The following is a 20728-nucleotide window of genomic DNA, read 5'->3' on the forward strand; positions in this document are numbered from 1 at the left end:
GCCGTGTTAGTCTGTATTCGCAAAAAGAAAAGGAGTACTTGTGGCACCTTAGAGACTAACAAATTTATTAGAGCATAAGCTTTCGTGAGCTACAGCTCACGAAAGCTTATGCTCTAATAAATTTGTTAGTCTCTAAAGATAACTTTGCAATTCATTAAAGTGGGTGAAAAAATTAACTTTGAAATGCTTGTTATATGAAATTCAAAACATGTATAAGACTGCAACAACCCCTCTCTTACTGTTCAACTTAAAAACTTAATTGCCAGCTCCTGTGAGGAGCCTTTCAAAATTTGATCCTTATATAGCTAGCAGTACACAAATAATTTCATCTAGGGTATATTTTTAATTTACTGTGTGTTTTGTTAACAGATCTGACCTACACTAAAACTAAATGTAATTTGCACCCTAAAAAGTTTTAAATACAAGCAAAAAAGGGGGGGAAAGATGATGGTTCAGAGACAACTCTTTTGTGAAATACTAACAGACCTGTCATTTTTACAGCAAAGTAAGTCTGTCTCTGACAGAGATCACAGAACGTGATAAAGCTAATGAATGAAAGCAAGCATTCACTGTCACGGGTCAGTGCAAGTTACTGGACCATTGATCAGCACTGATTAATTTAGATGCAACACAGTCTGATTGCAGCATCCTAATATAGTGGGAAAAGTGACTGTATATGTTACAAGTGAAGAGGAATATATACAAGAAGGGGACCAACACCTGAGAACAAATGCAAATACAGCATTTTTTCTTTGTTTCTTCACATATTATGTATGCATACACAGCTCTGTTTTCTCTGATCTGCTTCAAGCTTCATCACCTTCCAGAATTGAAAGTATGAACTTTTTAACCTTATTCATGATGGATTATGCCACTGAATAAGAAAGAAATTTAGACAAATGCAATGTTACCTGATCACATCATAGCTGAGAAAAGGCAGCATTCTCTAAGAACAAAACAGAAAAGAAACAGAATTTGCAAGATTACAGTCACTGGAAAGGAGGCACTTTAAAGAGCTGTTTTTAGAATGTAAAGCTCAGTTTGCTCACTCCAAGAGGACAGCTGCACAAGCATGCTAAATACATTATCTATTTACTAAAATGCTTCATAAAGCAGATGGCATGTGGTTTTGCTCCATTAGAAATGAGAACATTTTCCTTCTGTTTTTTCTACATCAAGCAAAGAAATAAACAGATTCCTAAACTACTTTTATTTTTTGTCCTCTCTCTCCATTCTCCACTCCACAGGACAGCAGATAAGCAGCTCTCAGAGGAGCCACATGTAGCTGTTGAATTTACTGGCAGAATGCAGCCGGAAGAATGTAAGTCAGTACCTTCTTTCTTCTGACTTACCTTACCAACACGTTTTATTTCCTGTCCAAGTTTTATTGATGTAAACCTCTTTCAAAACCTTGGTTAAGCTCTTCCCTGACAGCAATTATAATTCTTCATTTGTAAAATGCATCTACAAACCACAGAAGTCTTAGTAAGCTATCCAAAAAGGGAAAGCATATGCTAATGGACCTCTGGAAGATGTTTTGTTGTTTGCATGTATTCAAATGCTGTAAGATTCAGTGAATCTTAGAAGACATATATAACCTTACAACACTAAGGCTTTGTCTACACTGGCATTTTCATTGCTAAAATTTTTGTAGCTCAGGAGTGGGAAAAAACACCCCCCCCCCCGAATGAGAAAAGTTTTAGCAACAAAAAGCGCTGGTGTGGACAGCGCTTTGTCGGCAGGAGCCGTGCTCCTGGCAATGAAGCTATCACCCCTTGCTCTCTCCCAGCGATAAAGAGTGGCCCCACAGTGCACCTTACAACAGTGCGGCTGCAGCGACACAGCCGCGCCACTGTAAGCTACGCAGTATAGATATAGCCTTAGTCTCTCTAGAACCAAAGGGGCACACCTTAGTGTTCTAAGCAAGGACGCTCCTAACCTTCTGAAGTAGACGCTGATAAACATAACATTTTAAGGATGTAGAAAACAATAGGCCTACCAAAATTAAACCTATTTGTCAGCGAGTAAACCCTGTTTTAGCTGACATACTCATACATTATTGGATGACAAATGAACATCTCTTTAAAAGGTATCAGTACAATCTGCTTCCACTTTGTCTTTCAGCACACTATTCCAAATCACTCAAGCAGAAACTGCCCTTCCAAATATCTTCTAATCATTACCACCCTCCCAATCTGGGAACATGAGAAATCCTTTCTGTAGATCCTGGTTTGATCCTTTAAGATACTTGCATAGTCTGATAAGATCCCTATGCTGTAAAGGGTCAGGTGGAATGACTGAGGAATAGGCACCCCAACTCCTTTTGTACAATATGGGAACCAGTAGACAGATGGAGAAAAGCACCAATCAAGACCAAAAAATCACAAGCGATATCTATTGTAAGGACTTACATTTTTCAATGGAAAGCATATTCTAAAAGCTAAACAAACAGGCAGACAGGTTGGTTGGTTACTTATTTATTTATAGAAAGGCATGTATACATCCTGATTGGTGCCAAGAAAATCTTCAAGCTAGCACAAAATTGTTGGCAGCAGGGCAGGCTCCAACAGTTCTGCATTCCTGCTCAGCAACTGGTTGTCAAACTACTGATGAGTGAACCTAAGTCTAAATTTACTTTTGATATCAGCTTTTGAAAATCCTTGCTCAGATTCACTTGTAGAAGGGAAGATTGTCAGACTTCTTTAAAGTGATTTTTGTATAGGTCATTGTAGGTTTCAAAAGTACATACATTTTGCTTCATTTATAATCTGAAAAGGAACACTGAAAAACTGCCTCTGTTTTGAAAAAAACTGCTTCAGTTCTGCAGCATTTTAGGTAATTTTTTAAAATTAATCACCATCTTAAGGACAAGCTTTTTGAAACAGGAAACATCTTTTACTCTATGTTTGTAGAGTGCAGTGTAAATTTATAGCACTCTATAAATCAATACAAACAACACTCTCCCCCACTAAGGAGTCCTTCCAAACATGATCAGTTTCTCACTACCTACAAGCCCCATGTAGAAATCATGAGTGCCTCTCTCTTACAGTTTACCAAACATCTTTTTGATACATCGTGTAAAACGGTCAAAAATGGAGGAAGCTTTTTGTCCACCAGGTAATTAACTTTTATTTTATATGCTCTTTAATGCTTCTAATTTGCTGGGATGGGTTCATCAAAAAGATAATTATATAATTTGCACTGTATAATGTTTTTCACTTGAGGATCTCAGAACACATGAAAATATTAATTAGGATTTGCCAGAAAATAATTTTGTTTCATGAAAAATTTCAAGGTTTCTTCAACATTTGTTTTTGTTCTGTGAAAATGAGATATTTCTAAATGTTTCATGAAAATGACCCCAAAATAGCCAATAGCCCAGTGGTAAGGGCTCTTACCCAGGATATGGGAGATCCAGATTCAAGTCCCTGCTCTGCCTGATTCCGCACAAAAAAAAGAGTATGTCTAGACTACAGCCAGAATTGACGCTCTGAGATTGATCCACTACCGGTCGATTTAATGGGTCTAGTGAAGACCCACCAAATCGACAGCAGATAACTCTCCAGTTGACTCCCTTGTACTCTACCCCCGACAAGAAGAGTAAGGTAAGGCAACGAGAGTTTCTCTCGTCGACCCCCCAAGGTGTAGACCCTGTGGTAACTCAACCTAAGGTATGTCGATTCCAGCTACATTATTCAGGTAGCTGGAGTTGCGTAGCGTAAATCGACTTACCGCGGTATTATAGACACAGCCAGAGAGTCTACAGCCTGGGGGATAGGGTACCAAATCAGGGTCTTGAAACTGGGTCTTCTGTATCCTAAGTGCCCTTACCACAGAGCTAGAGTGTCAATCTCTCCCTGTCTCTGGCCTTATGAACATTTAGGTAAAATAGCTCCTACAGGAGAGAATGAGATAAGACTGAGTTGTGGGAAACTCAGGTTGAAGTCTCTACTCTGCCTAATTCAGATTAGGGATTTAAACGTATATCTCCCACATCCCAGATAAATGGCCTAGCTACTGACTACTTTGAGATGATCTCTCTCCTGTCCCCCCTGCACAATTCCATTTAAGCCTGAGAAAGCCTTTTTGGTAAATCAGCATTTTCCAATGAAAGACTTCTTAGTCAAAAACTTTTCAACTAGCTCCAATATTAAGCTCCCTAATGTCCCTATGGATTAGATAATAGATGAAGTAATTGAGGCAGGGAGGGGTTAAATGACATGCCTAAGGTAACACAATGGTAATGCCTCAGAATAAAGCCTAAACATGGCTCCCTGATTTTAGTTCCGCACTCAACCACTGAATAAAAGCTGCCTTCTATGATGAAAAAAAGAAAAGGAGTAGTTGTGGCACCTTAGAGACTAACAAATTTATTTGAGCATATGAAAGCTTATGCTCAAATAAATTTGTTAGTCTCTAAGGTGCCACAAGTACTCCTTTTCTTTTTTGCAAATACAGACTAACACGGCTGCTACTCTGAAACCTTCTATGATGAGATACCTTTTGGTTTTTGAATTAATGCATCAGTCTTTCTTTACTACAAATCTGAAAATAGACAGATATTAAAATTCAGTATTGGCCTTAAAACTAAGAAAAGATTATAAAAATGGAAAAGTGTTGGTTTAATAAACACATACAAGTGTCATGGTTACCATTTAAAATACTCTTTTTGAATATAACAAATGAATCAGAAGCCAAAGTGATCCACATACAGAATAATCTTTCTGGCCACTCTATTTCAGCTTTCCCCTTTTGCTTTGCCTGGGTGGAGAAGAGAAAGCCATGGTCTCTACATCAATGGCTGTGATTGCCAGAGAGTCCTTTAGAACAGTGGTTCCCAAACTTGTTCCACCGCTTGTGCAGGGAAAGCTCTTGGCGGGCCAAACCGGTTTGTTTACCTGTCGCATCCGCAGGTTCGGCCGATCGCAGCTCCCACTGGCCTCGGTTCGCTGCTCCAGGCCAATGGGGACTGCGGGAAGTGGCGCGGGCCAAGGGACATGCTGGCCGCCCTACCCACAGCCCCCATTGGCCTGGAACAGTGAACCGCGGCCAGTGGGAGCCACGATCGGCTGAACCTGCAGACGCGGCAGGTAAACAAACCAGTCCGGCCCACCAGGGGCTTTCCCTGAACAAGCGGCAGACTGGCTTTGAGAACCACTGCTTTAGAATAAGCCTGGTTATTGCATTATCCACTGCCTGCAACTCCAAGAAACAGATGCTGAGTTGGAATTCCTAAATTCACTTGCCTTGAGCCAAGTGAAAGCCTATCTGAGCTGACACAGCTATGCAGATGCAGATTTCTGACAGATCTACCACAGGTTTGCCCTTGTAAAGGTAATGGGGTGATCACTACTGAATTAACTAAATATTGAGAGTGACTGTTAATAGGTGGCCCATAACTGAGTCTGTTAGCTCCAGAGCCTGATCATCCAAAAATTCAAGCAAGCTCTGAAATAGTGGATTATTTGTAGCTTGAAAGCTAGAGGAGACTGTCCCTGGGCAGGGAGACTCTGGGATGAAGTTGAGGGCAAGCAGTGGGTTGACTGAGGCAGAGAAAGGTCAGGTAGGTGCCTCCCTGAAGTACTGCGTGCAATAGGAGCTGGCCACTGTGACAGTTTGATGGGAAGGGACCCCATAGAGCCCACAGTTCTTCTCTTACTAATCGGAGGCTGATTGCCAAGATTTTGAAGCATGGCGCACAGGAAAAAAACCCAACAGTAACTATGGGGGAAGAGGGGAGAAGACAGCAAACAGTCAGGAACCTGCTTAGAAGAAACTCTCAAAATGAAGCAATAGAAATTTAGGAGAGGAGTGTATGGGGCTGGCGGGAGGAAGGGGGGGGCGCACAGGCCCTCCAGTGCATGAAGCCAAATGTGGAAATAGAAATATTGCCTGCTGAGTTCCTCTTAACCTGGCTGGAGAAGATCTTTTCTCTTTAAGATGGAGACCAAGGGAAAACAAGACAACTACTGCAAAACATCCGAGAAAAGTAGTCTCATAGTGCTGCTGAGGAAATGGAAGCAGAATATTGGTGAGAAATGTCACCGCAGTTCACCAGGCTTGATTGTAGAGGTTCCTGAAAGGCAGAGTGTGCTGACATGGGGAAGGGAAAAAATAAAAATAAACCTCTTTTCTGCCTCTTCCAACTTGGTCCAATAAAAGATATTACCTCACACACCTTGACTCTCCAATTCTGCAAGTCTCAGCAGATTCAAAATTGACGGAGCAATACATTATCATGAAAGAAAACAAAGAAAAGAGACATAAAATGATATCAAAATATTTAATTCCTAAGGCTTGTTAACATTGACAGGTTCCTGTAATTCTCATAGTTTTGGTTTTCAATATACTCTGTTAAGGATTTTGCTATTGTGAATTAAATAAATCTCACACTTATTTACTTCACTTAGTTTTGCATGTCATTTTTGCAAACACTGTCCAAAGCTATTGTCTGGCTTGCTCCATAGCAGCCAGGATCACCAGGGAATTAGGTGGAGGATGAGAAAACAGAAACTCAGACCCCTTGGGATGAGGATAGTATCTCTTTTTTCCCCCTTTCAGGGCAGGATCACACGTGGCTGAAATATGCCAAACAGTGTGTGCCACTTGGAGAATGGTGTCGTTGATTGGTAGGGCCCAAGCCGGTACCAATGAATGCAAGATATCTAGTAGCTGGTGCTGACTATCCTGCACCTCCAACAGGATCTGAAGGGCATTAGCTATTCTCCTGAGCAGCTCCTGGTATTAACAATAGTCGTCCAGGATAGAGGGGGGCCATGGACGACACAGCCACGTCCAGGGATGAGAGGAACCTCTCTGGATCCGCTGGAGCCAGGATAACCAGCGTATCATCCAGCCCCAGTTCCAAGAGTCTACTCGATGAAGGACAGAGTGGTGAGACAGGGGATTCCCTCCCGGGTTGAACGAGACAGTTCTGAAGGTGAATCGTGGGGCCACAAGCTCCAATATGGCCAAACTGGTTGATCCTGGTGTTGCTGCAGCGGTGTCCATGGAGCTGAGTACCAGTGGCTCCTGGGCTGAGGCAAGGGAAGGTACTGCCATGGTGTCACCAGGACCCTCTGGTAGTCATGCCTTCAGAACAGAAGCAGCAGACCATGCATAGTATCCAAATCCTCAGACTCAGAGAAACTGGAGTCCTGTAAAAATGGGGGTGCTGACGGGGCCAATGGAGTGGGGTATGCTGTAGGAACTCGAGCAGAGGGTGGCAGATCTGATGTAGGAGAGGGGGCCGATTAGCAGGTGAATTGACTGGAACACGCAGAGACCTCATCTGTTCCAGGGCAAACCGTTCATGAGACCCAAGAGCACATCCGATTCTCTCTGGCATCAACAGCACCCGGTCCATAGATGGAACCAGGGCTGGTAAGGAGGCCTACCTCGGGACTGACAATTCACACTGCGCTGGCAGACCCAATGCAGGAGGGGTGCGTGGTTCCAGAACTGGGACCGGCAGATCCAGCAAACAATTAGACTTCTTCTCCCTCTTGTGGACCTTGGAACATGCCCCTCCTCCATGGTCAGAACTTGTGGACAATACAGCTTCTTTCTTGGATATGGAGGAAGACTTACTGCCATGCTTATGAGCATGCTTCCATGTTTCATTGCTAGGCCCCAGCATGGAATCCATAGCACTGGTACTGGTGGATCCGGAATGAGACTCTGCAGTAGGAGGCACACCTCTGGACTGCTCAAGCCAATGTATGTGGCAGGTCCCCAGCCAGGATCCAACTGCAGCCTCATGGCGATCTCCATGAGTTGCCTCTTAAGGTGGAGGACCTGGCCTTTCCGGGTATGGGCTGGGAAGGAGAGGCAGATACTGCACCTGGAAGTGACGTGGGCTTCCCCCAACCAGTACAGACAATGTTGGTCCTTGTCGCTGAACGAAAACGGGTGAGGGCAGGAAGCGTAGACCTTGAATCCCGGCATCTTTGGCATAATCCAGTATCCAGATTCAGGTGCTGGGGGGTTGGTGGGAAACCACCAAAGCAGCATCCCAAAGTCCTTAATCCTATAAAAATTACTATGAACACTAAATCTACTACAAAAAATCAGTAAAATCCTAACTATGTACAAGAATAAAAACAGTTTTTCTGGAAAGTGCGTCACCAAGGACAAGAAAAAAAAAAGCAGAAGCTCTGATTCGGACCAGGCAGCAGTGAGAAAGAACTGAAGATGCAATCAGTCCACCCCACCCTTTATCGCCTAGGGCTAAACCACAAGAGACTGCAAGGGCGCATGTGTGGACCGACTCTCATTACTACTTTGAAAAACTCTGGCTCCGGGCACACAGTGCATGCGCCTAACCCTCAGTGGATCATCACTTGCAATAAATCTCACCCTCATGCTGGAAGAGAGCAATATGAGAAATTAAGGAATTGACCTTGGACCTCTGGTTACATCTCATTTAATAAAAGATCGTCTACGGGGTTCATTGGTCATGACCAACACTTTACAAAATTAAAACTGCCCCCCAATAACTGGTTGGGATGTATTGGAGCAAAGAAACCACACTTGCATATATGTTTTGGCCATGCCCTATTATTTCAAGCTTCTGGGATGCCACCAAAAGAAGAATTAACACAATCATAGAGACTTCATTGACCTGAAAGCAGATACCTGCATAATGGGCCATGTACCCTGGAAATGGAAGCTATCATTATACAGAAGCAGATAGCTACACTGAACTTTACTGGTTGCAAGTGTCACAGCGTGTTAGGGAGTCAGGGCCCTGCACCCCCCACTTCCTGCGATTCACCGTGACTCTCAGCCAGACAGTAAAACAGAAGGTTTATTAGATGACAGGAACACAGTCCCAAACAGAGCTTATAGGCACAGACAACAGGACGCCCTCAGTCAGGTCCATCTTGGGGGGGGGAGCCAGGAGCCTAGACCCCGGGTCTTGGGTCTCCCTCCATTTCCCCAGCCAGTTCCCAACTGAAACCCCCCTCTAGCACTCTCCTCCAGCCACACACCCTGGCTCTTCCTCCAGCCTTTCTCCAGTTTCCCCGGGCAGAAGGTATCACCTGGTGTCATCTCACTCCTGGGCACAGGTTACATGGTCAGGTATAGTCCCTGAAGTGAAGTCACACCCTGATATCCCATCACCATCACCAATGCAGACAGTACCAGTAAAACTCCCACGCAACATCCTCTGGTCAATACTCCCCATTCCGTCACAGCAAGACATCAAATTTTGCCACACTGGAAAAGTAAATAGTCCTCCAAACCACAAAGACTGGTATAATGGACTTCGCAGACCCGGCTGCGAAGGAAAGGATCACATAAAATAGACAGCAAACCCCAGAAAAATTTGAATCCATTTGGGACAATTTCCTAGAACTGATTAGCTAAAGATCCCTTCAGGACATCTGGATGAAAGGCAGGGGACTAATCCACATAAGCCCTCTTCTCATTCCCTCTGTTTCTCCCCATCCCACTCCTTCCCATGTCTTTTCCCCTCTTGGCTTTGATTGCCTTAAATTTAATACATGCCATAAAAATCCTGTGCTGGAAATATTTAAGTTAATGCCTGGGAACCTAAGCAACTGTGTAAATTAGTCTTTTCTTGTTTCTGGTGTATAGTTTTTTTTTATTTATTCTAGAAATTGGCACCTAGAATTTGTCATAAGAAAAAACAATTTTTTAAAAATCTTTTATTGGTATACAATCAAAAAATTTCCATCAGTAATGAATATAGGCTGTAAAAAGGGATAATATCCCAGGCAATATCTGACAATTGCCAGAATGTCTGGAACTCTCAATAATATTATTCTAAAAAGCACTGTGGACAGTGTGTGGTGGATTCTGTAGTGGGGTTCTTTTGGCTACTTAAGAGTATTTCCAGATCTTGTGGTTGTTTAGGCAAAATGATCCATTTTCTAAAGAATCATACAGAATTAGTCAGAAGGCAAAAACTCCATTATTTCTGAAGTATGTGGTTGTAGCGGATGCATTTCAAGCTTGCCCTTTAATGCCACCAAGTCGCCTTTTCAAAGAGCTTGGGTAAAATTAAATTAGAGTCGAAAGCAGATATTAGTGTTATAAGAATGTGTTCAACATTTAGACTTTATGGAATACTTGTAGGATACTGCATGTATTGATCTCACTTATAACCTCTGTAGCCCATGATATAAAGTTACACTGAGTGTTTGCATTGTCAACCTCTGTAATTGTGTAACTCAAACAAGAAAAGAAGTGTTAATTAAGGTAAAGTGTGCATTCTGCACAAAACATGGCCCATTGAAGGCTAATGAGGCATTGTGTAGCATCAAAGGAGGGAGACCTTGATTGCATTCCTAATTCCATCCAGGAAAGGAAGGCCTGTGCCATGCACAGTTCCCATTGAATCTGGGAATGGGCAACAGGGAATGGATCACTTTATGATTACCTGTTCTGTTCATTCCCTCTGAAGCACCTGGCACTGGCCACTGTCAGAAAACAGGATATCGGCCTAGATGGACCTTTGATTTTATCCTATGTGGCCATTCTTATGTTAAGATTTTCTTTTCTTAACCCAGCAACTTGTAATCCAATCAGAAAGTATTATTTTAAATGTCTTGATAGGCAACAAGTCTATGTATCTTGTAGACTATTACTACACCAGCTCCAAGGTTATTAAAGGGACATAATGCTATTGAAAGAAATCAAAACTTGACAGTAGTGACAACATAAAGCCTGTGCTCTTGTCCCAGACCCTATGCTCCCTTCTTCTTTGCTGTATTCACAGATTCTTAGATTCCAAGGCCAGAAGAGACCATTGTGATCACACAGTGATCACTCATGTGTAATACACAGCCCCAGACTTCCCCAAAATAATTCCTAGAGCATATCTTTAAGAAAAACATCCACTCTTGATTTAAAAATGGTCAGTGATAGAGAATCCACCACAACCCTTGATAAATTGTTCCAATGGTTAATTACTTTCATCTTTTAAAATGTACACCTTATTAAATAGAATAATCAGGTAAGGAATATCCTCTCGAAAGCTGCTTTTCTGCAGATGAAAAATAAGTATTTAATCTTAAAAAAATATTTATATTTGTACAAAGCCATTTAGTCTTTCAATCTCCCACAGAAAAAAAATTAACCCCAATATTATAAAGTTTATCAACACAGTTACATTAAATCTACAGAAAAAAAATCTCAATAACCAATAGTAACCAATTTAACTTGAACATTTAAACCTTAGAATCAGTAGCATAGCTGGGGGGGAGCGGGACAGCGGCTGTTCCCCCACCGAGCACAAGTGGCGCCTTTAAAATTTTTCTTCAGCGGCGCTGAAGACCCGGAGCACTCCCTGACTCACTGCTGAAGACCCAGAGTGCCACCAGGTGAGTACAAGCAGGTGGTGCCTTTTTATCTCTGCTCCCCGTTTTCTTCACCTGGCTATGCCACTGTTTAGAATGATGACATTTTCCAAACTTCCACCGACAGAGTACTTGAGAAGGTGCAGACAAAAACATACTTCTTCCTAAGGATCACACTTGATAATTGCTGGTAATAGCCTTTAGTCCATCTTAATGCAGCATTATTAAAATAAGATAATCAATTTCTCATTTTTAAAAGTACAACAGTTGTTCAACACTGGCACAACAGTAGAACACTGCAGCTACTTCTCTATTTTGTTTACATCTTTAAATTTTTGTTAAAATAAAATGAATTGAGTGAGGAGATGATGTGAACAGAAGAGCTCACAATAAAAAGATCCATTAGACATGTTGGACAAATCTAGAAAGTGGTGTAAATTAAATCTTCATACACTAGTTTGGATTACCTTAAACCTACTTAGATCTGCCCTACCCATTTGTAAGGGAGTCCAATATATCAAGCAAGGTGGTGTAAGGTGTAAGGAAGATGGAATAAGTTAAAGCCAAAGCCACTGTATTTTGATTTATGTCTTCTTGTGGTGATACTGCATATATGCTACTCTAGATTACATTCCCTTATACTTCGGTTGAGAGGATGTAAGCAAGCATAGTGGGAGTCTAACTTTCACCAATTTATGCATCACTTCTGAATTTGAGCACAAGGAAGTTTAAACTGGTAGAACAAAATACAACAAAGGAGCTGGAAGAAAGTATAAATTACATGACGTTGACTCACATTTGAATTTGGCCTCATGTCTTTTTAAAATCCTCACACATTCCTTTATGGCTGTATGTGTCACCTTTCCTGGATTTGTCAGTTCACATTGTTCAATTTGTTTACCAATTTGCAATTCTTTACGTTGACTCTTTTGGCCAATACTGATGATCTTAAAAATAATTTCTCAGAGTAACTATTTTCAGGTATCCAAGAATACAGATCCTGGGAGTTCCACGAATGTATTTACTATCCTAATTTTTTGCCATTTTCTTTTGATTAAGTGCTGTGACAGGTTTGGTCACAGAGATCCACTTGGGACTGTCACCCGCTGTGCTGAAATTATCCCTGAGCCTGATTTCCCTGCCAGCTTGGGACTCCAGAACCCTGCCTTGTTGAGCCAGACATGCTAGCCTGCCTCAACACAGATTCAGGCTCTGGGCCATGCCCCCAGAGCTGAAAACTTTCACTAAAAACAGCTCAGCTCCAGCACCCAGACACCCGATGGGATCCAAACCCCAAATAAATCCGTTTTACTCTGTATAAAGCTTATACAGGGTAAACTCATAAACTGTCCACCCTCTATAACACTAATAGAGAAATATGCACAGCTGTTTGCTCCCCCAGGTATTAATCACTTACTCTGGGTTTATTAATAAACAGAAGTGATTTAAGTATAAAAAGTATGATTTTAGTGGTTTCAAGTAATAACAAAAAGAACAAAGTATGTCCCAAAGCAAAATAAAACAAAAACACACAAGTCTAAGCCTAATACATTAAGAAACTGATTACAAGTGGAAAAGCAGCATCGCTTACCCCATAACCTCAGCCATGCAGAACACAGTGCCATCCACAGCCTCAGAAACAACTCTGACATCATAATCATAAAGGCTGACAAAGGAGGTGCCGTCGTCATCATGAATAGGTCGGAGTATGAACAAGAGGCTACTAGGCAGCTCTCCAACACCACTTTCTACAAGCCATTAGCCTCTGATCCCACTGAGAGTTACCAAAAGAAACTACAGCATTTGCTCAAGAAACTCCCTGAAAAAGCACAAGAACAAATCCGCACAGACACACCCCTAGAACCCCGACCTGGGGTATTCTATCTGCTACCCAAGATCCATAAACCTGGAAATCCTGGCCGCCCCATCATCTCAGGCATTGGCACCCTGACAGCAGGATTGTCTGGCTATGTAGACTCCCTCCTCAGGCCCTTCATTACCAGCACTCCCAGCTATCTTCGAGACACCACTGACTTCCTGAGGAAACTACAGTCCATTGGTGATCTTCCTAAAAGCACCATCCTAGCCACTATGGATGTAGAAGCCATCTACACCAACATTCCACACAAAGATGGACTACAAGCCGTCAGGAACAGTATCCCCGATACTGTCACGGCTAACCTGGTGGCTGAACTTTGTGACTTTGTCCTCACCCATAACTATTTCACATTTGGTGACAATGTATACCTTCAAATCAGCGGCACTGCGATGGGTACCCGCATGGCCCCACAGTATGCCAACATTTTTATGGCTGACTTAGAACAACGCTTCCTCAGCTCTCGTCCCCTAATCCCCCTAACCCCTACTCTACTTGCGCTACATTGATGACATCTTCATCATCTGGACCCATGGAAAAGAAGCTCTTGAGGAATTCCACCATGATTTCAACAATTTCCATCCCACCATCAACCTCAGCCTGGACCAGTCCACCCAAGAGATCCACTTCCTGGACACTACGGTGCTAATAAGCGATGGTCACATAAACACCACCCTATATCGGAAACCTACTGACCGCTATTCCTACCTATATGCCTCTAGCTTTCATCCAGATCATACCACTCGATCCATTGTCTACAGCCAAGCTCTACGATATAACCGCATTTGCTCCAACCCCTCAGACAGAGACAAACACCTACAAGATCTCTATCATGCATTCCTACAACTACAATACCCACCTGCTGAAGTGAAGAAACAGATTGACAGAGCCAGAAGAGTACCCAGAAGTCACCTACTACAGGACAGGCCCAAGAAAATAACAGAACGCCACTAGCCATCACCTTCAGCCCCCAACTAAAACTTCTCCAACACATCATCAAGGATCTACAACCTATCCTGAAGGACGACCCATCACTCTCACAGATCTTCGGAGACAGGCCAGTCCTTGCTTACAGACAGCCCCCCAATCTGAAGCAAATACTCACCAGCAACCACACACCACACAACAGAACCACTAACCCAGGAACCTATCCTTGCAAGAAAGCCCGTTGCCAACTCTGTCCACATATCTATTCAGGGGATACCATCATAGGGCCTAATCACATCAGCCACACTATCAGAGGCTCGTTCACCTGCGCATCTACCAATGTGATATATGCCATCATGTGCCAGCAATGCCCCTCTGCCATGTACATTGGCCAAACTGGACAGTCTCTACGTAAAAGAATGAATGGACACAAATCAGACGTCAAGAATTATAACATTCAAAAACCAGTTGGAGAACACTTCAATCTCTCTGGTCACTCGATCACAGACCTAAGAGTGGCTATCCTTCAACAAAAAAGCTTCAAAAACAGACTCCAACGAGAGACTGCTGAATTGGAATTAATTTGCAAACTGGATACAATTAACTTAGGCTTGAATAGAGACTGGGAATGGATGAGTCATTACACAAAGTAAAACTATTTCCCCATGGTATTTCTCCCCCCCACCCTACCCCCCACTGTTCCTCTGATATTCTTGTTAACTGCTGGAATTAGCCTACCTTGCTTGTCACCATGAAAGGTTTTCCTCCTTTCCCCCCCTGCTGCTGGTGATGGCTTATCTTAAGTAATCACTCTCCTTACAGTGTGTATGATAAACCCATTGTTTCTTGTTCTCTGTGTGTGTGTATATAAATCTCTCCTCTGTTTTTTCCACCAAATGCATCCGATGAAGTGAGCTGTAGCTCACGAAAGCTTATGCTCTAATAAATTTGTTAGTCTCTAAGGTGCCACAAGTACTCCTTTTCTTTTTGTGATTACAAGTAATATCTCACCCTCAGAGATGTTACAATAAGCTTCTTTCACAGACTAGACTCCTTCCTCATCTGTGCCCAATCCGCTGGTACAGTCCTTGTTAGTTCCAGTAGACATCTTAGGTGGTAAGCAGGGGTTTTCTTATGACTGGCAAGCCCTTTATCCTGCTCCACCCCCCTTTATAGCTGTGGCACAAGTTGGGAATCTTTTGTCTCTCTGGGTCCCCACCCCCCCTTCTAAATGGAAAAGTACCAGATTTAAGATGGATTCCAGCATCATGTGACATGATCAGATGTCCTGTGAGACTGCACCCTCCATTCTTCCTGGGCTGGCCCACATGTACACAGGAAGGTTTGCAAGTAAACAGAGTCATTTACAATTAATTGATTCTGAAGCACCCTTAATGGCTTCCACTTAATATGTTTACATTAGTAATACAAGTTTATATCTTATTCTTCTAACTCCAGACATAAAAATAATACATGCAACCAAATGGGATGAATATACTCAGTAGATTATAAGCTTTGTAATGATATCTTCAAGAGACCTTTTGCATAAAGCATATTCCAGTTACATCGTACTCACATTTATAAGCATATTTTCATAAATCATTTGTAGTGCAACGTCACGAGTGCAACAGTACAATAAAATGTATGATATCTCCCCCACTACTCCAGCAAGTGTATAGCTCTTATGTTTCTGCATTTTTCAATGTAGTTTGTGTGCAGTAAATTCTAAACATCATTTCCTGTTGTATTATACTAAAACAGTTTGACTGGTACTATAATATGAATAATCTCTGATATTGTTATATCTTTAGATTTGTAAATTTATGACATTTACATGTTACGTTTTTCCCTTATTCTTGCTGAATTGCTACAAATAACTAGAAATTACTTACACTATCTAATCAGGAAGACACCATGTGCCCAGCTGTAAAACACTGCTTTACATAAAATAGAAAAAAGTATTTTGTTTCCAAAGGGTGTAACCAAACCAACTTAGACAAAACAAGAAACAAATATCAGGCTTAGTGAATAAGGGAAATAGTTCACATACACACATTTTGATTCAGTTTAATGGAAATGTAGATACAATTGTTTTATAAGTACAAATAACAAGAAAGGAAGAAGGTGGATATGTTCGGAAATATAACTGAGTTTTTCTATCATTACACATTTAAATGGAGTTGCTAAATGAGCATATTAACTCCAATCTCAATAGTGGATGTGAACCACGAGAGCAAATAGAATCATCCCAGCCAGGGCTCTGTCAAGCTGGGCCTTAAAAAGCTCTAAGGATGGAGATTCCACCACCTCCCTAGATAACCCATTCCAGTGTTTCACCACCCTCCAAGTGAAAGTTTTTCCTAATATCCAACCTAGACCTCCCACACTTACTCTTCTCTTCTGCAGATTAAACAAGCCCAGTTCCCTTAGCCTCTCCTTGAAAATCATGTGCCTCAGCCTCCTGATCATTTTCGCTGCCCTCCACTGGAGACTCTCCAATTTGTCCACATCCTTTCTGTAGTGGGGGGCCCAAAACTGGACGCAATACTCCAGATGTGACTTCATCAGTGCCAAATAGAGGGGAATAATCACTTCCCTTGATCTGCTGGCAATGCTCTTACTAATGCAGCCCAATATGCCATTAGCCTTCTTGGCAACAAAGGCATACTGCTGATTCATATCCAGCTTCTCATCCACTGTAATCCCCAGGTCCTTTTCTGCAGAACTGTATTGATTGCTGTGCATCAATATGTGATTTAAATTACTTGAGACCTACAAGATTCTTAAAAGGGGCTTTATTCTGCAGTTCTTTCTTTTAAAACACACATGCATTCTGAGTGTCTTTAATCACCAGTACAGTGTGTGTGTTTATGGGTTTTCTGTAGCACCCCTTGCTGTGGTATCTAAGCACTTCCTAGTAAATTAGATTTACATAGCAAGAACCCAGTGAACTTCAAAGTCTTCTGGTCTTCTCCTTTCCTAGTTACAAAAAACTCTCTTTGGCACCATCATTCCACGTGTGGTACGGAAAAATGTCTTCCTTCCCACAAAGACAACTGACATTTCTAAGGAAGAATATAAAGACTCCTGGCACCATCTTTGCTCCATATATACCGACAACAGATAGGATCCACAAAAGTATCATCAGCCAACCTGAGCGTAAATAGCATAGGTTAGAAAGAGAAATTCCCAAGTTTTTAGGCTTCTTATAGGTAGCTGCCTTGCAAAGAAACCAAGTTCTTAAGAGAACACATCTTTGAGACTGTATGTGGCATGGTCTTAAGATCATTTATACTTTCTTTAAATGTAGTTGAGCAGTTTTTGTTTTTAGGTTTTTGTCCTAAGCCATTTTTAATTATGTCTTCACATTTTGTATAAGTGACACCTTTCTTTCACAGACCTTCTTCTGAGAAAAATGGGAAATTCAGCACTACAATCAGTCCTCTTTTTGAACTTTGTTTCCTGCTGTTGCTCAGAACTACCATTCCAGATGCAGAAAAGCACAAATATATTAAGATCTAAGAGAAGAGGAATAACCTGTTAAAGGTTTAAAAAACCACTGAGGAACAGGTAAACTTTAATTAATTTCATTAACGTTCTGCAATGAAGCAGTTATTCTGGCAACTAGCAATATGAGCCTGATTTCCTCCTTTCATTTGATCACTACGATATGGCAACAACCCATTTCTCATCTATCAAAACTTGAAAATGACTGAAATCTTTTGGAGATGCTAGTAGCAGGCCAAAAAGCTGTTGGTAACTACAAAAAAAAATCCAAATATTAGCCTTCTGTAACTGTATATACTAGACTACTTTTCTTTAGAGCTCCCACCATTTGTACCACAGGTAGAGTTCTAACAATAGTAGAACATTTAACCACTATGTTACTTTAGAGACTAACAAATTTATTAGAGCATAAGCTTTCGTGAGCTACAGCTCACTTCATCGGATGCATCCGATGAAGTGAGCTGTAGCTCACGAAAGCTTATGCTCTAATAAATTTGTTAGTCTCTAAGGTGCCACAAGTACTCCTTTTCTTTTTGCGAATACAAACTAACATGGCTGCTACTCTGAAACCACTATGTTGTTTACCTTGCTCAAAGAAATTCTACAGGCTGTCTACATTAGTGTTTCGCAGCACTAGTGTTAGAAATGGTGGGAAACTTTCAGAAAAAACAAAGCATAGATGGGGCAATTGGCAGCTTTCATAATCTGCAACCACTTTCAAGAGCCACTCTAGGTCATGCGAAACTTGCAAAGCTGACAACTTGATCTCAATTCACTTCCCACAGCCAGAAAAAATATCACGTAAAAAAAATACTCCACAGAAGAAACAAGTGTTTCACTAGCTTTTGATAACCTTACACACTATTTGGCTTATGTGCAAGTTATCTATCTCCTTCATAGTAAACTGCCCTTTTAAAGTAGAGCACACACTTATACTACAAATACATACCAGCTGGCTGGTGTATTGTTTTCAGATATTGGTATCTGCATTCCTTTTACCGGATGCAGTATCATTGTCTGAGTTCAGATGTGGCAGATAAAAACAATGTGAACACATAGTTTGTTTTTATTTTTAAAGCCTCCAATGGTATCCAGTAACAATAACAGGAAGAGCTGTAAGGATCGATAGGCAAGATTATTACTTGTGACTTTTCTTCCTCTTCCCAAGAATACAAATGTGAACTTTTCGATATCAGATAAAACAGAGTACTTACCAGGTCCCTATGAAGCACCCAGTTTGCATGGAGGTAATGGATTCCATCAAGGATCTGGTAAAGTAGTGATTTAACCATAGATCTTGGCAACTGCATGGGCTTTTTATTTGCTTTTGAGGCACGGTGAAACTTGATAATATGCTAGAAGTAAAAAGTAGAAACATGAAGCTTTTTTAATAAAGTAAGTTTCCTCAAACAACATTAACAAAGGGAAAGAAATAAAGAGGTTGTTGCCTTTTGCTTTGCAAAGGTGGCCTCCAATTTTTTTCAGGGGAATGTGTTCTCAGTATTATACACCTACTAATTTTTTAAGAAAATCTAGATAATACCAAAACAGTAACTACTTACCACTTTGCAGTCATTGTGGTTCTTAGAAATGTTTTTTTCATATGGACACCACCCCATTTATGGTACATATGTGCTGCATGTGCATGAGATTGAATTCTTTTGTCCAGCAATGTCCACTGGAGCCACACCTGTACCCTGCATCCACCCAATGGCATATGGGATAGACCAGCCCTGATTGCCTCTCAGTTTCCTTGCTCATTCACAATCCCAGCACAAATGGACTCCAAAGGAACAGAGAAGAGGAGTGGTCATGGGATTCATAAGGACAAAACAATTTAAAGACCACAGTTACTGTAGGGATAAGTAATCATTCTTACCTCAAGTCTTGGTCAGTATGGATCCCACTTATGGTGATGGACTAGCAGTTCCCAGATTAATAAAGGAGGGTCTGAGGAGTTCTAGCTACAGAACTGCTCTCCCAAATTTGGCATTTGATTTGTTCTCTGATCCAGAGCCTAATGTTTGTTAAAGATATAAAATTAACTCCCAGCGGCTGCCCTGTGGGTCTTTGAAGAGGATGCCTCGGCTCTAGTTGAGTGGGCCCTGTTGCCTGAGGGAAGGGGCATATCTGCTCGTTGGCAGCAAGATGTAATGCACTGAATGATCCACTTGGATAATCTCTAGGAAGAGGGTGACTCAGGAATTGTTTGGGGAACCCCTGAGAGGAGATGGGGAATGGACATCTGTAGATAGGTCTCATCTTAATTCTGGAAAGAATATGTGGGAGAAGAGAAGGAAGATTAAATATGTTCTAGAGATGATGGTAACACCTCAGTGGGATGATAAGACATTACCATTACTGAGGGTTTAATTCTTTCTTGTGCCAGAGAAACTGATACTAGTGGCATCAGAACTGAGACCAGTGCCAGAGGCTCAATGTCAGTAGGTAGGAACAGGTCTGTAATGCTGTTATGGACTACTGCACTGGGGATCTTAGTACCTACAAAGAATCTTTGTTTCAATACCAGAATAGATTTGGTGCCATTTGGTCCAGTGAGCCTTTGGGTTCATCCCTATTTACAGAAATACTTGAGGATTGGGATCAATAGGAAAAGAGTCCCTTTTTGGCATAAGAGAACACCTTTCACAACTCAATTAACCCCTCAACCCATTGATGGCTAAAACTCTACCTCCTGAAGCCAAGTATCTCAGGAGTGATAAGTTCTGGTAAAGAGAGACCAGCACACAGTGCAATGGTCTGGATCCATGGCTCTTGAAAAAGAAAAGACACCAACTGTGTCCATCAGTTAATGGAATAAGTCCATCACATGATTGGTATGGCTTGAAGTCAGAGGGTTTAGACTCGGCCATTACACAGGCAGGCACCTTGGCACTAATTAGTACTCAGGCAAAAGACAGAAAATCTAAAGAAAACAAAAATGAGCTGCCATGAGGGTAGAAAAATGCTCCTGAACTAATTACGGTAGCTACTAATATTTACAAATATTTACATCATTACTTCAATGAAGGGGCACTATGGGGTAGCAGGTGAACACTACAAAGTTTCCTCTCGTTATCACTGGCGGTAA

General features: G+C 41.6%; 1 protein-coding gene across 8 annotated transcripts in view; it reads right to left on the reverse strand.

Annotated features, from left to right (window-relative positions):
* Positions 1-20728, reverse strand: part of CDK19 (cyclin dependent kinase 19) — a 239393-nt gene that overhangs the window by 93725 nt on the left and 124940 nt on the right. For 4 of the 8 annotated variants that reach the window (XM_043510830.1, XM_043510826.1, XM_043510824.1 and 1 more), the window contains 2 exons: positions 18852-18992; positions 912-946 (listed from right to left, as the gene is read on the reverse strand). The exons of 1 other annotated variant lie outside the window; for it this stretch is intronic. In XM_043510830.1, coding sequence (XP_043366765.1) covers positions 912-946; positions 18852-18992 — 176 coding nt within the window. The remainder of the gene's footprint in view (positions 1-911; positions 947-18851; positions 18993-20728) is intronic. 3 more of the 8 variants (XM_043510831.1, XM_038394441.2, XM_043510827.1) reach the window with 1 other exon arrangement.

This window comes from Dermochelys coriacea, chromosome 3 (genome assembly GCF_009764565.3).
Source record: "Dermochelys coriacea isolate rDerCor1 chromosome 3, rDerCor1.pri.v4, whole genome shotgun sequence".
In the NCBI taxonomy this organism is placed as follows: Eukaryota; Metazoa; Chordata; order Testudines; family Dermochelyidae; genus Dermochelys; species Dermochelys coriacea.